Below are 23,638 nucleotides of genomic sequence, written 5' to 3' on the forward strand. Positions count from 1 at the left end.
TAGATAGATAGATAGATAGATAGATAGATAGATAGATAGATCTATCTATAGATAGATATCTGTATATCTATCTATAGATAGATATATAGATATAGATATATATATATAGATAGATATATAGATATATACACACTGTATATATGTTTTTCACATGTAGGAGAGGTATGGGAGAATTGGACCGAAAGTGGTTAAAGGGCAAATACACGATCAGACAAGGAGGGAGCATCCACAGAAAACAGTAATAATCCGAGTTTAAAATGTTTAAGGCCGTTTACAGTAGGGATCATTTGCAAGGTCAAATCTCCTGGGATAGTTGACAACAGATTGGCCAAATAGATATTCCTGGATTATTTTTGCAATCAATAAAAAAAAAAAAAATACAGCCTTATAAATATGCAAATTTGTTGGACCTGATATTTCCCCTGTAAGTATTTACACAATATTAATTCTAACCCAATGTGTAACTAAGCAGTCTTAGTGTTTTATGGCGTGTGATGCTCTATCTCTGTGTATATGTATAGCATCATCGCACTGAGATGTCCTGATCATGTGACTGGTCCTCCTCCTCCTCCTCCTCCTTCTCCGAGCATCTCTCATCCTGCAGAATCAGCCAAGGCTCCATCACCAAAGCTTCAAACTGCCTACAACCACCCACAGCCTCACCCTGCCATGGCCAGGAACCGAAAAGAGAGAAACAGCTGGGGTGAGTGTGACATCACAATCCATGGGGGTCTCCTGGGAAAAAAAGGGGGCACAGGTAGTCTGCAGCTCATGGCCAGGGTGTGTTCCGGATTCAATCCATTGTATCTGCATGGTTTCATTTTGTGTGTATGAGCGGCATGCAGCCTACAGCTTGTTCAGAAACAATAGCAATACCAAAAAAAAAAAAAGAGGAGCTAGATTTGCAGCGTAGATTTATTTTTTTCTCCTTGTTTTGTATATGCAATAAAACGGATGGAGCCACCAGGGAAATTCCAGGACCTCAGCTGCTGCAGAACTCTTTACCAGCTAGGTGGCACTCGGCGTCTTGTTTAAAGATGCAGTGTCACTGATAGGGATCTGCCTCTCAGGATGCTGCTGCGATAGGCATGGCTATGATCTGCAAGATTTTCTATGAAATAATGTCATCCACGTACTCAGCCGGTGTTCATCTCTTATTTATGATGGCCTTTGTGTTCATTACTGCCTCAGTGCTGCCAGTCCCAGGACATCCCCCCTCTGGTCCTTTTCCACAGATACCAATTTTAGTCCATTATTGCTACTTAGGTCTCATGCTCATAATACTTTATACCAGGGGTAATGAATTAAAATTCTAAGGAAGACTGGTCAGTAAAATATTCTTTCAGAAGAGGTCTGAATCTCATGATTGTGCTAAGACTCTGATGTCTGTATTTATGCATGTCATTGCATGTCTATTAAAAAATAAACAATGTACAATCTCCATAGCATTTCAATAATATGTATTGTCATTTTTCAGTGTGCTTCCCTTGCATCTACTATCCCCTTACATTAGGTGTGCCTATCAGAGTGCCCCCTTACACCACTTGTCCCATCAGAGCTCCCTTTTACATCAGGTGTCCCCATCAGAGTGTGTCCTTATACCTGGTGTCCCCAACACAGTGCCTCCTTACATCGGGTGTGCCCATCAGAATGCCCCCTTACATCATGTGTGTCCCTCATATCAGGTGTCCCCATCAGGTGCCCCCCTTACATAAGGTGTCTCCATCAGAGTGCCCCCTTACAATGGGCGTGACCATCAGAGTGCCCTCTTACATAAGGTATTCCCATCAGAGTGTCCCCTTATATCAGGTGTCCTCAACACACTGCCTCCTTACATCGGGTGTGTCCATCAGAATTCCCCCCCTTACATCATGTGTGCCCAGTACATCAGGTGTCCCCATCAGGTGCCTCCTTAGATCAGGTGTCCCCATCAGAGTGCGCCCTTACATCAGGTGTCCCCAACACAGTGCCCCCTTACATCAGGTATGTCCATCAGAATGCCCTCTTACATAAAGTGTGTCCTGTACATCAGGTGTCCCCATCAGAGTGGCCCTGTACATCAGGTGCCCCCATCAGAGTGCCCCCCCCCGTACATCAGGTGTCCCCATCAGAGTGCCACCTTACATCAGGTGTGGTCCACAAGAGTGGCCCTTTACATAAGGTGTCCTCATCAGAGTGCCCCCTTACATAAGGTGTCCTCATCAGAGTGCCCCTTTACATAAGGTGTCCTCATCAGAGTGTCCAGTTATATCCAGTGTCCTTATTACTGTGCCCCCTTGGATCAGGTGTCCCCATCAGAGTGCCCCCACACTTAAGATATGACCATCAGTGTGTTCCCTTAAAACAGGTGTCCCCAGCAGAGCACCCCCTTACATCAGGTGTCCCCATCAGAGTGTGTCCTTATATCTGGTGTCCCCAACACAGTGCCTCCTTAAATCGGGAGTGCCCATCAGAATGCCCCCTTACATCATGTGTGCCCCTTATATCAGGTGTCTCCATCAGAGTGCCCCCTTACATTGAGTGTGACCATCAGAGTGCCCTCTTACATAAGGTATTCCCATCAGAGTGTCCCCTTATATCAGGTGTCCTCAACACACTGCCTCCTTACATCGGGTGTGTCCATCAGAATGCCCCCCCTTACATCATGTGTGCCCAGTACATCAGGTGTCCCCATCAGGTGCCTCCTTAGATCAGGTGTCCCCATCAGAGTGCGCCCTTACATCAGGTGTCCCCAACACACTGCCCCCTTACATCAGGTATGTCCATCAGAATGCCCTCTTACATAAAGTGTGTCCTGTACATCAGGTGTCCCCATCAGAGTGGCCCTGTACATCAGGTGCCCCCATCAGAGTGCCCCCCCCCCCCCCGTACATCAGGTGTCCCCATCAGAGTGCCACCTTACATCAGGTGTTGTCCACAAGAGTGCCCCTTTACATAAGGTGCCCTCATCAGAGTGTCCAGTTATATCCAGTGTCCTTATTACTGTGCCCCCTTGGATCAGGTGTCCCCATCAGAGTGCCCCCTTACATCAGATATGACCATCAGTGTGTTCCCTTAAAACAGGTGTCCCCATCAGAGCACCCCCTTACATCAGGTGTCCCCATCAGAGTGTGTCCTTATATCTGGTGTCCCCAACACAGTGCCTCCTTAAATCGGGAGTGCCCATCAGAATCCCCCCTTACATCATGTGTGCCCCTTATATCAGGTGCCCCCCTCACATCAAGTGTCCCCATCAGAGTGCCCCCTTACATTGGGTATTCCCATCAGAGTGTTCCCTTATATCAGGTGTCCTCAAATAGTGCCTTCTTACATCGGGTGTGTCCATCAGAATGCCCCCTTACATCATGTGTGCTCAGTACATCAGGTGTCCCCATTAAGTGCCTCGTTGCATCAGGTGTCCCCATCAGAGTGCGCCCTTACATCAAGTGTCCCCAACACAGTGCCCCCTTACATCAGGTGTGTCCATCAGAATGCCCCCTACATAAAGTGTGCCGTGTACATTAGGTGTCCCCATCAGAGTGCCTTCGTACATCAGGTGTCCCCATCAGATTGCCACCTTACATCAGATGTGGTCCACAAGAGTGCCCCTTTGCATCAGGTGTCCTCATCAGAGTTGCCAGTTATATCCAGTGTCCCTATTACTGTGCCCCCTTAGATCAGGTGTCCCCATCAGAGTGCCCCCTTACATCAGGTATGACCATCAGAGTGTACCCTTAAAACAGGTGTCCCCAACATGGTGCCCCCTTACATCAGGTGTGTCCATCTGAAGGCCTCCTACATAAAGTGTGCCCTGTACTTAAGGTGTCCCCATCGGGGTGCCTTTGTATATCAGGTATCCCCATCAGAGTGCCACCTTACATTAGATGTGGTCCACAAGAGTGCCCCTTTACATAAGGTGTCCTCATCAGAGTGGCCAATTATACCCCATCAGGGTGCCCCCTTACATCAGGTATGACCATCAGAGTGTTCCCTTACAACAGGTGTCCCCAAGGGTGCTTCCTTATACCAGGTGTCCCCAACACTGTACACCTTACATCGGATGTGCCCATCAGAATGCCCCCTTACATCACGTGTGCCCCTGCATCAAGTGTCCTCATCAGAGTGTCCAATTACATAAGATGTCTCTATAACTGTGCCCCCTTAAACTGGGTGTCCCCATCAGAATGCCCCTTTACATCATGTGTCCTCCTCCATCAGTGTGCCCCCTTACATCGGGTATGTTCATCAGAGTTTCCCCCTAACATCAGGTGTCCCCTTCACAGTTCCCCCTTATACCAGGTATAACCATCAGTGTGCCTCTTAAATCGGTGTGCCCCCTTACATCAGTGTGCCTCTTAAATCAGGTGTCCCCATCAATGTGCCCCCTTACATCAGTGTGCCCTCCTAACTTTCTTTTATTGAAAAGAATGAAGAAAAATGGGTACTTACACAGTACAGTAAAATTGTGCATTTAGTACAAAGTCAAAAGAAGTTTCTCTCTGCAAGTATCGTAATCAATGATGCAGAAATATAAATGTATATTAAGAACAAAAAAAGGGGAAGGGGAACAACAAACAGGCACAGCGTGGCCTCCTATCTTTTAGCACCAGGCAGGTAGAGTTGGGGAGCCAGAAGCCAGAGCAAGTTACACATATAGATGGAAGATGGTTCCCATCCTCCAGTCGCTCTGGGGGCAGGGCATATGTGACATCATTGGTTGTAAGGGTGCAGCCAGCACTAACAACATTTATTACTAAAAGCTCATCCTGCCACCAGTGTTGCCCCCAATACCTGTTCTAGCTTGCTCATCCTTTTAAAAGTCTATGACCCACTCATACCCACAGTATTTTGCTTCAGTGCACCCTTAAACACTCTTAATGCCAATACCAGCAATACTACCTGTGCAGCCAATTTATACACCATCCTATACTGTAAATATCTATGTGTCTTATAGAATATGCCTTCTAGATTGTACACTGCCATCCCTACCAACGATGTCAGCCTGTCCTTACCAATAAAAGTAATATCTGACCACAGAAACTAGTGCAATATTTATGCCACCCTGATATCTCTCCCTTCCCTCCGTGACCGATGCTGCGTCCTCAGGCCTGCCCGGCCCATCCCTGCGTGATGGCTGCACCCAGCCTGTTAACCAGTGCAATGCTGTATGTAGATCATGCCACCTTGGCCTACCTGTGCCAATCCGTAAGCCATGGAGGATTAGCAGCACAGTTTTTTTCCACCAATCGTATTTAGAGCGATGTTGTCAATGAAAAAAGGTTACAAATTGTCAAGATTACAGCATAAGATCATAATATATACAGGAGCAGATCCGGAAAAAAAAGGCGTATGCAACATTTATTTCTATATGGAGTGCAGTGATGTTATTACCTACATAGAGAACTAATGTTACAGAAGTAAATATTAGTCATTTCTGGAGAACAATGATGTCATTCTCTGATGTCATTCCGCTAAGAGATAATATATAGGAAGTACGGCTGTGTCATATGAATGAATAAGAAACAGAAATGGATGGAGATATTACCTCTCCTCTCTATGGCTCTGCAGCCATTACATTATGCAAATGTAAATCCTAAGTCCATTTTGTTTGCTAAATAACTGTGTACCATATATATATATTTTTAATAACTTTTTATAAATGTTTTGCACATGCTAATCTCATGCAGCCTATTTGCAGCGACTTCCCGTGCTGCACGAGGGCGGGTTTTCCAATGGTGATAACAATGGACCTTGCCTGAGCAATGTGCATCAGCACCGCTTCTTGTAGTCTTCACTGTAAGAGCATGTGACAGAGTGACAATGGAGAACCACTGGGAGATAGGGACAGAGCGTTGTCACCCTCTAACAGGCAGAGTCTGCATATGGATAGGGACCTTCACAGCAGGATCACCTAGTGAATAAAAAATACTGCAGATTTAAAAATATTGCAAATGACTTTTAAAATAGCATCCAGATGCCAAGGCTTATTTTAGGAATTTGGGTTTACATTTACTTTAACCACTTGCCAATTTTCAGCTTTCAGCACTGTTACACTTTGAATGACAATTGCGCGGTCATGCTACATTGTACCCAAACTACATTTTTATAATTTTTTCACAGAAATTTAGCTTTCTTTTGATGGTATTTAATCGCTGTTGGCTTTTTATTTTTTTCTAAACAAACAAAAAAAGACCAAAAATTTGGGGGGAAAATTTTTTCGTTAGTTTCTGTAAATTTTTTTTGCAAATAAGTAATTTTTCTCCTTCACTGATGGGCACTGATGAGAAGGCAATGATAGGTGACACTGACAGGCATCACTGATGAGCACTGACAGACATCACTCATGGGCACTGACACATAGCTTCCAACTGTCCCTGATTTGGAGCAATGTCCCTCTGTCCCTCTTTACTCCTCATTTGTCCCTCATTTTGGTCTGAACCATATAGTTGCATATAAAATGTACTTTTTTATCTTTCAAAAAGGGTTTCCCAGTACTAAACTGCTGCATTTGTACATTTTAAAAGCCAATATAAAAGAATAGTAGTGGTAAAAAAAAGTCCTTGTGGATTTAATTAACCTTTTTTTTGGTTAATTTTCCTTTAAGGGGGTGTGACAGGGGGCGTGTCCTATGCCTGCATACGTTTGTTAGTAGGTGTCCCTCATTCTCATCTCAAAATGTTGGGAGGTATGACTGACTGGCATCCCTGATGGGCACTGAAGGGCTGCACTCATAATTAGAGCACTGATTATCAGTGCAAATGTGTCCCCTGTGTGGATTGCCACTTATCGGCTCTCTTCTCCTTATGTGCTGTCAGCGTAAGGCAAGGAATGCTAATAACCATAAAATCCTGTTTACACTGTGATCAGCTGTGATTGGCCCTTTACCCCGATCTGTGATCAGCTGTGCCCAAAAGACACAGCGATCACAGATCGTTCCTGATGCGTGCCCCAGGGGCTCGTGGGGAGACAGGGTTCGGGGAGGACGTCAAAAGTCGCCCTCCAAGAAAAGTGCGACCGCGCTGTAGCCGTCATTCAGCTATAGCGCAGTCCGGAAGAGGTTAAAGGGGAACAACAATGGTTTGAAGGCAACCTTATTTAAAAGTCGCTTAAGCAGTAATAAAGCTAAAAGCAATAATATATTATATTGCAGCCCACCAAATCTTAGATATGGTGGCTGCATTTGTTTTTTAGGCTTTCTTTCCATTATTTCCACCTGGTGATCCTGCCAGTAAGTCTGTTGTTTTTCAACAGAACAAGCTGTCCTGCAGATGTATCAATTAGGGGGTTTAGACAAACCATTAAACACTGACAGGGGTGATTACAATGATCAGCCTTTATTTATTTATGTAAAACCTTTACCAGAAAAGAACAAAAGTGTTTGCTGTAACTGCTTAAAAGTGTTAGCTGAAATAGCTTCAATTTGTTAGTGTATCTAAATATGCTAGTGCATCTAACACTCACCTCCCCCAGATTAAGAATTCTCCTGTCTAAAGGTGTCTTCGTTGCTCTTCCATTCAGAGTGGTGGCACTCTGATAAAGGAGGTGTGTTATTGGCCAGATCACCAGGTGAAAACAGTGGGAGAAAAAATCCTAAAAAAGAAAAATAATACAGCCACCACATCTAATGATTGGTAAGCTACAATATATTACATTTTGGATTTGGGGTTTAATACCGCTTTAATGCTTTAAGCATTTTAAACGAATGGCTTAGATGTGTTTATAACTTAAAAAAATCATTTATTTTACAAATGATTAATACAGGATGTACTTATGGTGTCAAAAAGGTGTTATGGGCTTTCTAAAGAGAACACGTAGCAGTAGTTTCTGCTTTTCAAAGTCTGTATGAAGCCATAGGGACCAAGGGGGAAGGGGGTTTCAGTCATCCTCAGCTGTAAGCAATCAACAGGATTTTTCAGCAAAGCAGTGAAGATTAGCTTGGTAAACATAAAAAAGGAGCCTAGGGACCTACTGTCTGGGAAAATGTATTTTTTTCTGCTCTAAACATAAAGTATAACTAAAGGCAAAACGTTTTTTTTATTTTTTTTTAAGTTTTGGATAGAGTGGAGAGGGATTAGAACCCCTGTCAGTTTTTATTGCTGTCTGTGTAAGGGAGATTCACCCTCTCTATTTGTCCTATTTACCATTATCACTGAAAGTGAAAGTAAGTCTTGGTTCACACTATTGCGAATTGAACGTTTCAAGGCCGAATTCAGACCAAAATTCGGGCTGAAACCAGATCTGAGATGGTGAAACAGGAAGCACCAGACCCCTGCTGTGAGCCGGATGCGGTGATGGTGTGATCCCAGCCTAAAGGAAAATCCCAAATTTTAGGTTGTCCCTAGACAAATAGAGGGGAAGTCTTCCAATGAGGGCACTGGTTCTGGTGACCTGGGAGGCCCTAAGGGATTTAACCCCTTAATTTTCAGGGATTTCCTTTTACTTCCTGTTTGGCTATGGGACAGGAAGTGAAGGGAAATCTTCCCAACACTGACAAGACGCGAGTAGAGGAGAGCCGATAGGCGGCTCTCCTGACGGGGGGAGGGTGGGGGGGGGGTCTAAAGTGCCAACCCGTGCCCACCAGGTATGACAACCCGTGCTAACCAGGGATTCCAATCAGTGCCCACCAGGAATGAGAATCGGTGCCCATCAGGAAAACCAATCAGTGCCCATCAGTAATGCCTATCAGTGCTTCCCATCAGTGCCATCTATCAGTGCCCATCATTACCGCCTATCGGTGCCACCTATCAGTTCCCATCAGTGCTGCCTATCAGTTCCCATCAGTGCCGCTTATCAGTGCCGCCTATCAGTGCTGCATATTAGTGCCTCATCAGTGCCACCTCCTCAGTTCCCATCAGTGCCGCTTATCAGTGCCGCCTATCAGTGCTGCATATTAGTGCCTCATCAGTGCCACCTCCTCAGTTCCCATCAGTGCTGCCTCATCATAGCCCGTCAGTGAAGAAGACTTACTTAATTTCAAAATTTTAAAACAGAAACTAAGAAAAACTTTTTTTAAATGTAAGGTCTTTTTTTATTTGTTTTGCAAAAATATAAAAACCCAGCGGCGATTAAATACCACCAGAAAAAAAGCTCCATTTGTGGGAAGAAAATTATAAAAGTTTCATTTGGGTACAGTGTTGCATAACCGCACAATTGTCATTCAAACTGCGACAGCGCTGGAAGCTGAAAATTGGCCTGGGCAGGAAGGGGGTGAAAGTGCCCAGTATTGAAGTGGTTAAAGAGTCCCTGTAATGCTGGCAACATCCCCCCCTCACCAGTGCAACCTTCTGTCAAAATCCAGCACATGAGCAGAGACACTGTATTGTGGGCCAACTCAATATTGAACCCTACGGACTAAGACTGGGATGTCATTAAAATTCATGCACATAAAGGCAGGCGTCCCAATACTTTGGCAATATAGTGTATGTGCCGAAGGACTCTTGGGACCTGGCAGAGACCTGTGGCGCATCTGAATTTTTCCACGCGCGTGCAGACAACCTGTAATTCGAACCTCCATGACTGCGAGATCTTCGTGAGGCACCAAGTGCGCACTGTCATTCTCGTCTAGACAAGAAAGGAGGAAGTGCTGCGGCACAAAAAAATCTAATTATGGGAGAGGAAGAGGCAAATAAGTTGTTTGTCTTTTTTTTGGTTAAAGGTTGCTTTAATGTGTATCTACACTCAAAACTTTTTTTTCAGTTTTGGATTGAGGGGTCAGGTGCTAGAACCTCTGTTAAGTTTTTATTGTGGTCTATGTCTCCGTTTAGAAAGATTAATTGTCTTTGTTTGTCCTGGAGACCACTGTCACAGGAATTATGGCTTAGGAAAATCCCAAATTTGGGCAGAATGCTCTTTGCATTGGTGGTCAGTGGGAAGAATGCTCCTTACATTGGTGGTCAGTGTGAATATCGTTCCGTACATTGGTGGTCAGTGTGAATATCGTTCCTTACATTGGTGGTCAGTGGGAAGAATACTCCTTATATTGGTGGTCAATGGGAGGAATGCTTGTTAAGGCCCGTACACCTGATCGGACTTTTTGACAACAAACATGCAAATTAGCTGCTTTAAGGCAACATCTGACTGTTTGTACACTCCATCGGACAAACTTTTTCAGTTTTCATCGGACTTTTGTTGGCTGTGCAAACGGACAAACTTTCCGGCAACAAAAGTCCGATGGAGCAAAGTCCGATCTTGTGTACACAAAACCATCGGACTTTTGTACAAACTACAGTACCTGCCCGCGAGAATGTTTTCAGCGCGATCCCATTGTGCTGGTTCTCGGTGACAGGGTACTGTACATCTCGCACTGGCTGCAATAGGAAAAACACATTTTCCTATTGCAGCGAGTGCGAGAGGGAATTCCCCTCCTAGGGCATACCAGGCCCTTAGGTCGAAAAAACGGCGTGGGGGCCCCCCCAAAATCCATACCAGAGCCTTATCCGAGCACGCAGCACGGCCGGTCAGGAAAGGGGGTGGGGACGAGCGAGCGCTCCCCCCCCTCCCGAACTGTACCAGGCCCCATGCCCTCAACATGGGGGGTGGGCGCTTTGGGGCAGGGTTGCGCCCTGTGGCCCCCCCACCCCAAAGCACCTTGTCCCCATGTTGATGAGGACAAGGGCCTCTTCCTGACAACCCTGGCCGTTGGTTGTCGGGGTCTGCGGACGGAGGGCTTATTCATTCACCTGGGGAAAAGAAGTGTCAATAAAAAAACACACTAGACAGGTTTTTAAAGTAATTTATTAGGCAGCTCCGGGGGTCTTCTTCCGACTTCGGGGGTCTCTTCCGACTTCTCCGCTCTCCGGCCTCTTCTCCCGCTCTCTGGCCTCTTCTCCAGGTCTCCGGTTCTTCTCCCGCTCTCCGGTTCTTCTGCCGGGTTCCTCCACTATCTTCTGTCGGTGACCACGCCCCATGCCTATATAAGTTGTTGCTCACCTCGCACACGGCATTACAGCGGGAGAGAGCATCGTGTCAACATCGGAAGAAGAGGAGAGGGAACAAGACGACGGAGAAGACTGGGCCACCGCTAGCAAAAGAGCCGCGAAAGAGCAGAAGATAGCGGAGGAACCCGGCAGTAGAACCGGAGAGCGGGAGAAGAACCGGAGACCTGGAGAAGAGGCCGGAGAGCGGGAGAAGAGGCCGGAGAGTGGAAGAAGAACCGGACATCTGGAGAAGAGGCCGGAGAGAGCGGAGAAGTCGGAAGAGACTCCCGGAGTCGGAAGAAGACCCCTGGAGCTGCCTAATAAATTACTTTAAAAACCTGTCTAGTGTGTTTTTTTATTGACACTTTTTTCCCCAGGTGAATGAGTATGGGGTACAATGTAGGGTGGGGGGCCAGGATCTGGGGGCCCCCTTATTAACCACTTGAGCCCCGGACCATTATGCTGCCTAAGGACCAGAGGTCTTTTTCCAATTTGGCACTGCGTCGCTTTAACTGCTAATTGCGCGGTCATGCAATGCTGTACCCAAACGAAATTTGCGTCCTTTTCTTCCCACAAATAGAGCTTTCTTTTGATGGTATTTGATCACCTCTGCGGTTTTTATTTTTTGCGCTATAAACGGAAAAAGACCGAAAATTTTGAAAAAAAATGATATTTTCTACTTTTTGTTATAAAAAAAATCCAATAAACTAAATTTTAGTCATACATTTAGGCCAAAATGTATTCGGCCACATGTCTTTGGTAAAAAAAATGTCAATAAGCGTATATTTATTGGTTTGCGCAAAAGTTATAGCGTCTACAAACTAGGGTACATTTTCTGGAATTTACACAGCTTTTAGTTTATGACTGCCTATGTCATTTCTTGAGGTGCTAAAATGGCAGGGCAGTACAAACCCCCCCCAAATGACCCCATTTTGGAAAGTAGACACCCCAAGGAAATTGCTGAGAGGCATGTTGAACCCATTGAATATTTATTTTTTTTGTCCCAAGTGATTGAAAAATGACAAAAAAAAAAAAAAAAAAAATATTTACAAAAAGTCGTCACTAAATGATATATTGCTCACACAGGCCATGGGCCTATGTGGAATTGCACCCCAAAATACATTTAGCTGCTTCTCCTGAGTATGGGGATACCACATGTGTGGGACTTTTTGGGAGCCTAGCCGCGTACGGGGCCCCGAAAACCAATCACCGCCTTCAGGATTTCTAAGGGTGTAAATTTTTGCTTTCACTCTTCACTGCCTATCACAGTTTCGGAGGCCATGGAATGCCCAGGTGGCACAAAACCCCCCAAAATGACCCCATTTTGGAAAGTAGACACCCCAAGCTATTTGCTGAGAGGCATATTGAGTCCATGGAATATTTTATATTTTGACACAAGTTGCGGGAAAGTGACACTTTTTTTTTTTTTTCATAAAGTTGTCACTAAATGATATATAGCTCACACAGGCCATGGGCATATGTGGAATTGCACCCCAAAATACATTTACCTGCTTCTCCTGAGTATGGGGATACCACATGTGTGGGACTTTTTGGGAGCCTAGCCGCGTACTGGACCCCGAAAACCAATCACTGCCTTCAGGATTTCTAAGGGTGAAAATTTTTGATTTCACTCTTTACTGCCTATCACAGTTTCGGAGGCCATGGAATGCCCAGGTGGCACAAAACCCCCCCAAATGACCCCATTTTGGAAAGTAGACACCCCAAGCTATTTGCTGAAAGGCATGGTGAGTATTTTGCAGCTCTCATTTGTTTTTGAAAATGAAGAAAGACAAGAAAAAACATTTTTTTTTTTTCTTTTTTCAATTTTCAAAACTTTGTGACAAAAAGTGAGGTCTGCAAAATACTCACTATACCTCTCAGCAAATAGCTTGGGGTGTCTACTTTCCAAAATGGGGTCATTTGGGGGGGTTTTGTGCCACCTGGGCATTCCATGGCCTCCGAAACTGTGATAGGCAGTGAAGAGTGAAAGCAAAAATTTACACCCTTAGAAATCCTGAAGGCGGTGATTGGTTTTCGGGGCCCCGTACGCGGCTAGGCTCCCAAAAAGTCCCACACATGTGGTATCCCCGTACTCAGGAGAAGCAGCAGAATGTATTTTGGGGTGTAATTTCACATATTTCCATGGCATGTTTGAGCAATATATCATTTAGTGACAACTTTGTGCAAAAAAAAAAAAAAAATTTGTCTCTTTCCCGCAACTTGTGTCGCAATATAAAATATTCCATGGACTCGACATGCCTCTCAGCAAATAGCTTGGGGTGTCTACTTTCCAAAATGGGGTCATTTGGGGGGGTTTTGAACTGTCCTGGCATTTTATGCACAACATTTAGAAGCTTATGTCACACATCACCCACTCTTCTAACCACTTGAAGACAAAGCCCTTTCTGACACTTATTGTTTACATGAAAAAGTTTTTTTTTTTTGCAAAAAAATTACTTTGAACCCCCAAACATTATATATTTTTTTAAAGCAAATGCCCTACAGATTAAAATGGTGGGTGTTTCATTTTTTTTTTTCACACAGTAATTGCGCAGCGATTTTTCAAACGCATTTTTTGGGGAAAAAACACACTTTTTTTAATTTTAATGCACTAAAACACGCTATATTGCCCAAATGTTTGATGAAATAAAAAAGATGATCTTAGGCCGAGTACATGGATACCAAACATGACATGCTTTAAAATTGCGCACAAACGTGCAGTGGCAACAAAATAAATACATGTTTAAAAGCCTTCAAAAGCCTTTACAGGTTACCACTTTAGATTTACAGAGGAGGTCTACTGGAAAAATTACTGCACTCGATCTGGCCTTCGCGGTGATACCTCACATGCATGGTGCAATTGCTGTTTATGTTTGACGACAGACCGCCGCTTGCGTTCGCCTTAGCGCGAGAGCAGGGGGCGACAGGGGTGTTTTTTTTTTTTTTTTTTTTTTCTTTATTATTTTTTTGCTTTTTTAATCTTACTTTTAAACTGTTCCTTTCATATTTTTTTTTTTTAATCATTTTTATTGTTATCTCGGGGAATGTAAATATCCCCTATGATAGCAATAGGTAGTGACAGGTACTCTTTTTTGAAAAAATTGTGGTCTATTAGACCCTAGATCTCTCCTCTGCCCTCAAAGCATCTGACCACACCAAGATCGGTGTGATAAAATGCTTCCCCAATTTCCCAATGGCGCTATTTACATCCGGCGAAATCTAAGTCATGAAATACTCGTAGCTTCCGGTTTCTTAGGCCATAGAGATGTTTGGAGCCACTCTGGTCTCTGATCAGCTCTATGGTCAGCTGGCTGAATCACCGGCTGCATTCTCAGGTTCCCTGTTGAGACAGGAGAGCCAGAGAAAAACACGGAAGACGGTGGGGGGGGGGGGGGCATTCCCTCCCACGGCTTGTAAAAGCAGTCTAGAGGCTAATTAGCCGCTAGGATTGCTTTTACATGAAAGCCGACCGCTGGCTGAAAAGAATGATACCAAGATGATACCTAAACCTGCAGGCATCATTCTGGTATAACCACTCAAAGTCGTGAATGGCGTACCTGAAGACAAAAAAATGGTTAACAATGGTTAACAATAAAGCACAGTAAAGTGTAAATAATTACACACCTGAAAAACAAACATGATAAAACATAATAACAATAACAATAACAATAAAACATTGCAGAATAGAATACAGTAAAAAAGAGCAGAACAATAGAGAGAGAGAATAGAGAGAGAGAGAACAATAAAACAACAACTATTTTTTTTTATTTCATATTTTTTTTTTTTTTTACACTTTTTTTGTAACTAACTTTTATAACGGTAACCGGTTCCAGGTTCGGGTCTCTCAAAATGCGATGGCATCTTGGGAGACCCTGTGAAAGTGTGCCTAGTCTGTGCAATGCTGTACCCTACGCTAATACTCAACTAGTGAATGGTAGCGTTCAAAACATTCACCAATGCAAAGACCAGGATTGTCAGGACAGGAGGGACAATAATAGCGGGTGTCACGCCTATATCCGCGCTTGCTGCAGACACGACATCTTTTTTGGGGGTTCGTTGGGTAGGGGTACTCGGGAGGACATAAAAATGCCTCTCATGCAGCCGACTGCATTTGGTTGGGGATGTGAATGGGGGAAGTACGGGCGCTGCAGAAGCGGTGGGTTCCCAATTAGGATTGGCGAATGCAGCAGGAAGGGCACTATGGGCACGATGGGCCTGTGTTTGTCTTTTTGGTGGCAGCGGGACACTATTTGTGCTTGCCACCTCACCAGCTTCAACTGCACTTATGGGACTCGCCACGTCACCACGTGTTACTGCAGTGCTGGTTTGACTACGACCGGGGTGTACTAGGCCGCTGGCGCTTGCCAGTTCACCAAAACGCTACCAAAAAACATTAGCGATCGCAGGGATCAGGCCTGACTCTGCGAACGCTGCAGTTATGCGTTTAGTGTTTTGTAAGTGTCAGTGATCGATCGATACTGCACTTGGGTGGGCTGGGCCGGGCCGGGCGGAGGGGCAAAACGCAGGTGCTAGCAGGTATCTGGGCTGATCCCGCTAACACTGCGTTTTTGGGAACCCTAAACTGCTGGTGACGCTAGTATAGATCTGATCGGATCAGATATTGATGCGATCAGATACTATACCACTAAGGGAGGTGTACGGTGCGTGCGTGGGTGTTAGCGGTACTGGCGCTAATCTGACGCTGCCTGGGGCTGGTGCTTGCCAGTTCACCAAAACGCTACAAAAAAAACTGTTAGCGATCGCAGGGATCAGGCCTGACTCTGCGAACGCTGCAGTTATGCGTTTAGTGTTTTGTAAGTGTCAGTGATCGATCGATACTGCACTTGGGTGGGCTGGGCGGAGGGGCAAAACGCAGGTGCTAGCAGGTATCTGGGCTGATTCCGCTAACACTGCGTTTTTGGGAACCCTAAACTGCTGGGGACGCTAGTATAGATCTGATCGGATCAGATATTGATCCGTTCAGATACTATACCACTAAGGGAGGCGTATTCTGCGTGCGTGGGTGTTAGCGGTACTGGCGCTAACCTGACGCCTGGGGCTGGTGCTTGCCAGTTCACCAAAATGCTACCAAAAAAACTGTTAGCGATCGCAGGGATCAGGCCTGACTCTGCGAACGCTGCAGTTATGCGTTTAGTGTTTTGTAAGTGACAGTGATCGATCGATACTGCACTTGGGTGGGCTGGGCTGGGCCGGGCGGAGGCACAAAATGCAGGTGCTAGCAGGTATCTGGGCTGATCCCGCTAACACTGCGTTTTTGGGAACCCTAAACTGCTGGGGACGCTAGTATAGATCTGATCGGATCAGATATTGATCCGATCAGATACTATACCACTAAGGGAGGCGTATGCTGCATGCGTGGGTGTTAGCGGTACTGGCGCTAATCTGACGCTGCCTGGGGCGACGCATATCACCGCCGGGCGATCAGGGGGCTAAACCTTTATTTGGTAATAAACGGCGGGTGCCCTGACACTATAAAAAATAAACGAACTAACCAGCGTCATTCGTAACGGTTATACGGTGATCAGTGGTGAAAGGGTTAACTAGGGGGCAATCAAGGGGTTAAAACATTTATTAGGTAGTATATGGGGGTCCCTGACGCTATAAAACGCTGACGGCGAACCTAAATATTTACCTCACTAACTAGCGTCACCAGCGACACTAATACAGCGATCAGAAAAATGATCGCTTAGTGACACTGGTGACAGGGGGTGATCAAGGGGTTAAAACTTTATTAGGGGGGGTTAGGGGGGTATCCTAGACCTAAAGGGGGGTAATACTCACTGTCCCAACACTGTAACTGTCACAAACTGACACTATGCAGTAATCAGAAAAAAAAAAAAAAAACTGCTGGTGTCAGTTTGTGACAGGGGGGGGGGTGATTGGGGGGGGATCGGGGGGCGATCGGGGGGGGGGACCGGGGTGTTTTGTGTGCCTGGCATGTTCTACTGTGTGTGTGTGTGTTGTGCACTCACATAGATGTCTTCTCTCCTCGGGCCGGAACGGAAAATACCGACCCGAGGGGAGATGACATCACTTCCTTTGCTGCTGTTTAGCATACAGCAGCAAAGGAGTGTTTTCATTGGCCGGCGGCGATCGCGAGGGGGGGGCTACGAACGGATGGTCTCCCCCTCATCACCGATCGCCGCTGGACAAAAGACGACCGCCTCGGGCACCGGGGGGGGGTCCGATCGGACCCCCCACCCGCGGAAGGCAAATCACGTACCCTGTACGTGATTTTGCCTGTCCGTGCCACTTTGCCGACGTACATCGGCGTGAGGCGGTCGTCAAGTGGTTAAAGCAACGGCCAGGATTGTCGGGAAGAGGCCCTTGTCCTCATCACATGGGGACAAGGTGCTTTGGGGTGGGGGGGTCGCAGGGTGCCCCTTGCCCCAAAGCGCCCACCCCCCATGTTAAGGGCATGCGGTCTGGTACAGTTCAGGAGGGCGGGGCGCTCGCTTGTCCCCACCCCCTTACCTGACTGGCCGGGCTTCGTGCTCAGATAAGGGCCTGGTATGGATTTTGGGGGAGACCCCCACGCCGATTTTTCACCTAAGGGCCTGGTATGCCCCTGAAGGGGAACCCATGACGGTTTTTTATTTTAAATTTGGCGTGGAGTTCCCCCTCATGATTCATACAAAACACCTGTCGGCAATGCCTGTCGCACATCGCGATAGGAAAAAACACAATTTTCCTTTCCCGATGAGCGAGCTGGCTCCTGCGACGGGGCTCGCAGGTGTCAAATCTCGCCGATAACAGTGGCGAGATTGACACAATATCTCGGTCACCTACTGTACAAACACGCATGCTCAGAACCAATGCAAAAGATCAGACAACATTACAGAAGTTGACCAAAGGGTGGCAGTAAAGAGCTGAAAAACCACGTGATTTGGTGAAAGTTGGATGAAAAAGTCCTGCCGTGTGTATGTTTAATTAGTTTACGGCCAATGCCCTTTGTACAAAAATCCACGGGAAAGTTTGTACAAAGTCCTATCGTGTGTATGAGGCTTTACATTGGTGGTCAGTGGGAAGAATTTTCCTTACATTGGTGGTCAGTGGGAAAAATCTCCCCTATATTGGAGGTCAGTAGGAAGTATGCACCTTACAAAGTAAGGCAAATTAATTGTCAACTGGCAATCAATGTACAGCTTGTTACAATATTATATCACAATATAAGGTAAGGGATTACAGTATAGGTGTCAAACAGAAGGACTATGGGCCAAATCTGGCCTGCCAGCCCATTTCATGTGGCCCTCACACCTCTGATGCAGCTGCGGAACCCCCCTTGTCTCCGCCCCCACCTTGTTTTAGCAGGCAGCAGCAGAGGACAGAACTCCTCCACCAGATCCTGTGCTTCCCTGTGCAGCCACAGTAACCCCTCTTCTCCTCCTCCTCTGGTCTCAGCATTTAGCAGACTCCGGCAGCTGACTACAGACCTCCTCTGGTCCTCCTCCAGACCCTGTACTTTCTGCTACTTCAGCTCTGCCCCCAGCTTGTTCCCGGCAGCAGCACAAGATAAGGGGGGGGGGGGTGCACTGTGATTTAAGGAATGGTAGGGGACTCTTGACTTTTGATTGTGGGGCGGCTCTTGACATCTGATGTCAGGGGGAGTAGGGTGTTCTGGATATCAAGTATTATAGATACAATACAACCGGCCTTTAGAGAGTAACCATAATGCTGCTGAAATTGAGTATGACACTCCTGGATTACAGGATTGATAACAATTGTAGCTGACAGCAGACTACAGTTATCTGGCACTTCAGAGTCCCCTCTCCTTTCTTAGACTGTCTCTGTATTCCTCTAGTGCTGGGCTTGAAAATACTTGCATCATCTTCCTGAGCCCAGCAGAGAACAGTGTGGGGACTGTAGTCTCCTAAACAGACATCCTGGATCTGCAGAACTATCCCTGGACTACACATTCCAGCATGCCATCTGCTCCAGATAAAGAACTCTGGGAGAGGCTTGAAAAGTGTCATCCGATTAGGCCCAAGCCTCTTACTTCATGGGTTCCATCAAGTAAACACCCCTCCGCTGCTGTGTGAGAGGACTGCAGCCTACCACGCGGCAAAACAGCGATCCCAGCGCCGACCAAGGCGGGTCCAACCCCGCTTGCTACACAAGGGGCATCACCGCAGTGTCGCTGTAACCAGCCCGATCAGACGACTCATGGTCCCAGCAGCCGGTCCGGCATCTCAGCACGTTCTGCAGAAGGATGCACCGACTTGAATCGCTATTCAGGAGGTTCCTATGCTGTTCTTCAGTTTGGTGAGAGGGCATCCGCCCGCTAATACAATCTTTGCTTGATCTTCACAGAACACTGTATATAGACACCTCACTCTGGAATTGCCTTATCCTATATCACAGAACACTGTATACAGACACCTTACACCTGGATTTACCCTAAGGATTACAACTAGCCAGGTACAACTGCTTGCTTTGATTACACATCACTGTGCCATACTCAGGATTCTTGTTCTATAAGCTCCAACTTGCCGGTGAAGATCATCGCAAGGCCTGGCAAGGCCTGGCATCCTGGACACTGTTATCCTATTGCTATTTAAAGGGACACACCCCTAAGATCTAGAATACCCAGTCTCTCAATAGGATTAAAGGTATAACAGGCCATCCTGGGGTCCCATTTTAGCAGTGATAGTATATACAGCAAGTAGTAGTTTTCCTTGGATATTCATTCATTTATTGTCTGCTTCTATGTTTATTGCTATTTTATATCTGTGATTTCAAGTTGTTATTCCTTTGCCTCAGGGGACCTTTTCAACTAAGTTTTGGCTGTTTACCCAGGACTTAGTTGATAATCAACCTGCATTGTGTCGGTGTATTATTTAAGGGACATTCAGCATGTCTGAACCTAGAGTGTCAGGAGGGCTGGAAAGTTCACAAGGTCAACGTAGCGCAGATGAATATGCAATTCTAAGCAACCCCCGAGGGGGCAGTGCTACACAATGATAAAATATACAAAGGTTTAGGTTGAGAGTTAAATGTAGGAAACATTTTATTGACATTAGACCAAACAAAGAGGAAGGAAGGACAGTTAGGAGCCGTGCTTTAACATAACCAGGGACGGGGTATGGCTGAACATGACTGGCCCAGGCTAAATTGGAACATCTCAATCCATCCATCCTGGCTCAGCCAATCCTACAATCATGACGCTCCCTCCATTATCTGCTCTACCCCGCCTCCATCTCTTTAATTTATTATCCAGTAATTGCAGCCAGTGCCACCTTTGTGTGGAAAATCCATTAGTTTCTACATTCCTGGAATATGTCATGTTGGGTGGGTCTACAGCATTGCAGATAATCCTAGGCTGCAGCTCCTCAAATAAACATTTTTGCAATATGCACACAAAGTAGCATGCTGTGCTATAACTATCATTGCCTCCCCCTGTGCCCTATATTACAGCAAGCATTTCTTTCACTCTACAGAACCCAGTAGGGGTCCAAAAGAACTTGGGCAGGGCCAGCGTTCTACATGCATGGCGGGCAAACCAAGGTCAGACAGCTGCTGAGGAACTAGATGTCCCAGCTTGCCCAATAATTGGCCATACTGGGATATCTGCTTCAATAGCAGCTGGAGGCCCGGGTCTATTCTACTTTCCTTTGGACAATAGTAAGGTGACCAGATTTTTTAAAATGAAATCCGGGGATTTATTCGCAAATGGTAAACTATTTTATAAGCATATTTTCCTCAAATTACATATGCAGTGTATGTGGTATGTGTTTATGGAATGATTGTATGATATATACATTATTTCTCATATTTCGTCCATGAGATAAAAAAAAAAAAAAGATACTTCTTAGAATTTTTTGGGGATATTACTACCAAATGTTAAAGTGGAGGGCCACCCTGAAAAAAAAATACACCAAAAATCCTAAAAAAAATTTTTTTAAAAATTTGAAAAAAAAAATTTTTTTAAACTTACCTAAACCCTTGTTGCTAGGCAGTCTTCCTAATCTGCCTCTTCCTTTTTTCGCGGCGTCTTCTGCTCCTCGGTGAGCGGCCCCGTTGTCTTCTGGGAACTGTGTGTGTTCCCAGAACACCACGGGGCCATTCACAGAGCGCCGCGCCGCTCACGCGTGCGCAGTAGGAAACTGGCAGTGAAGCCGCAAGGCTCCACTGCCTGTTTCCCTTACCTAGGATGGTGGGGGCGGAGAGCCGAAGGACGGGGAGGCCTCGGGCGGCCGACATCGCGGGCACCCAGGACAGGTAAGTACTTATTTAAAGTCAGCAGTTACAGTGTTTGTAGCTGCTGACTTTTAATTTTTTTTTTTTTTACGGTCGGAATCCAGCTTTAAGAAGATAAGATAGAGAAAAAAATTTTCAATGCATATTTTTTATTTTATTCTTACCAAAGAAGCGCAGAAGTGTGCTTTGTACTGAGTGCAGAGTTCAGGGGTGCGCTATGTGCAGAGTTCAGGGGTGAACCCATAGATGGTTCAAATCTTAGCAGGTCCATACTAAATCAGGCAAGATTCTAATCATCTATGGCTGGATTAATTGACACTGAAACTAATATAATGATCAGCTTGGGGAGAGGAGTGCAGACTATATGGTGGTGGGTATTATGTACAAGATAGTTTCAGTAGGGCAGTGGATAGTGTCAGTAGAGCAATAGACAGTGTCAATTTTTTTGTTTTGTTTATTATTTTATTTTTTGTATTTTACAATTTTATTTTTGTATTATTTTTTTACAAACATTTTGTGAGGGCAGTGGAGGGTGTCAGTAGTTTTTTTTTATTTTTATTATTAAATTTTTTATTATTTTTTAAAATTTAATTTTTATTTAATTTTTTTTTTTCACAGTGCTTCGGTTGGGGTTGGGGAGGCTGTGGATGGTTATGGCTGGACGGTTATGGCTGAATGGTGTCACAGAGCAGTGGACAGTGACAGTCGTTTTTCTTATTGTTCAAATCGAAAAAAAACAAAAAAAATCTAAAGTTTTCGATTCGGCTAATTCAAAATTTATCGATTCAAATGTTTTGAATAGAAAAAAATCTGTAAATTCTAAGAAAATTCGAAAAAGACATAAAACGAATTCCGAATACGAATCCTGAATACGAATTGAACGAATCAACTGAATTTAACGGAACTAAATAACTAGATTAACAAATCAAAACGAAATAAAACTAATGATTTGTCATGCACATGTCTATTGTCTATTGGTTTCATGCACATGGCCATACAGGAGTCATACAGCATGCAAAGCCTTTGTGATGACATTCCGCGATCCGCTGCATTTCTCAGACTGGGTCCCTGATGGTGACACCAGTAGCCAGTAGAGTACCATGTGTGTTAAATGGCCACTTGTAGTCTTCATTGGAAGAGAATGTGGTAGGGTGACAACTCAGAAAAAGGATGGGGGGAAAGGGGGCAGAGTGTTGTAACCTTATAACAGGAAGGACTTTTATGGCAGGATCACCCAGTATTTTAATAAAACCTGCAAATTTTAAAACGACTGAAAAATCACTTTTGACATGACATTAACAGTTTAAAGCGTATATGAGATGTTTGTAATCAGATTTACAACTACTTTAATAAGTGAACATGTAGTTTGTTGAAGTGTATTCTAGAGCTGTCTCCTATTGCCTGCAGGTGGATTTACTGATCGCAATTATGACTGGAGCTCAGAAGAGGAGGAATACGAGAAGAAGGCGCACCCAGTGCAGGTCCTAGTCGTTAAAGATGACCATTCCTTTGAGTTGGATGAAGGGGCATTAAATCGCATCTTGCTTTCGGAGGCTGTGAGGGAGAAGGAGGTTGTAGCCGTGTCTGTAGCTGGAGCATTTAGGAAAGGAAAGTCATTCCTCATGGACTTTATGCTGCGGTACATGTACAAAACCGTACGTAAATGGCTTCACTTAACTTACCCTTAAACGTAGGTTTTCATACAGTGCCTTGAAAAAGTATTCGTACCCCTTGAAATTTTCTACATTATGTCATGTTACAACCAAAAACATAAAGTGGCACATAATTGTGAAGTGGAAGGAAAATGATAAATGGTTTTCAATTTTTTTTGTACAAATAAATACAGTAAAACCTTGGATTGCGAGCATCATTCGTTCCAGAAACATGCTTGTAATCCAAAGCACTTGTATATCAAAGCGAATTTCGCCATAAGAAATAATAGAAAGTCAGATGATTTGATACGCAACCATTTATTCATAGGTCTTTCAGTTTATAGTCCATATAAAAAGATTATAGCAATAGGTTGTCCACAAATGACCGCATCCACAAGGGGATTAGAAGCAAAATCCAGCAGGAGCTACAGAGTATAAAAGAGAAGAGAGGCACCTTTAAGTGTAGTGGTTACATTTAATGAAGGTACAACATACTTAGATGTGCCGGTTTTAATCATCAACCATGTGAGTTGCTAACTGTTGTACCTCCATTAAATGTAACCATATTGCTACGCTTAGAGGCGCCTCTCTCCTCTTTTATACTCAGTTGTGACATGACGCTACTTGTATATCAGGACATCGCTTGTATATCAAGTCAAATTTTTTTTACAAAATTAGCTTGTCTTGCAAAACGCTCTCAAACCAAGTTACTCTCAAACCAAGGTTTTACTGTATCTGAAAAGTGTGGAGTGCATTTGCATTCAGCCCCCTTTACTCTGATACCCCTAACTAAAATCTGGTGGAACCAATTGCCTTCAGAAGCCACCTAATTAGTAAATAGAGTTCACCTGTGTGTAATTTAATCTCAGTATA

General features: G+C 44.9%; 1 protein-coding gene across 3 annotated transcripts in view; it reads left to right on the top strand.

Moving 5' to 3' along the window:
• The first annotated feature begins 498 nt into the window (after positions 1-498).
• ATL1 (atlastin GTPase 1) overlaps positions 499-23,638 on the top strand; it is a 125,861-nt gene continuing 102,721 nt past the window's right edge. For all 3 annotated transcript variants that reach the window (XM_073608625.1, XM_073608626.1, XM_073608627.1), the window contains exons 1-2: positions 499-703; positions 22,521-22,768. In XM_073608625.1, the coding sequence (XP_073464726.1) occupies positions 514-703; positions 22,521-22,768 (438 nt within the window). In that variant the 5' untranslated portion in view covers positions 499-513. The remainder of the gene's footprint in view (positions 704-22,520; positions 22,769-23,638) is intronic.

This window comes from Aquarana catesbeiana, linkage group LG13, assembly GCF_042186555.1.
Source record: "Aquarana catesbeiana isolate 2022-GZ linkage group LG13, ASM4218655v1, whole genome shotgun sequence".
NCBI lineage: Eukaryota > Metazoa > Chordata > Amphibia > Anura > Ranidae > Aquarana > Aquarana catesbeiana.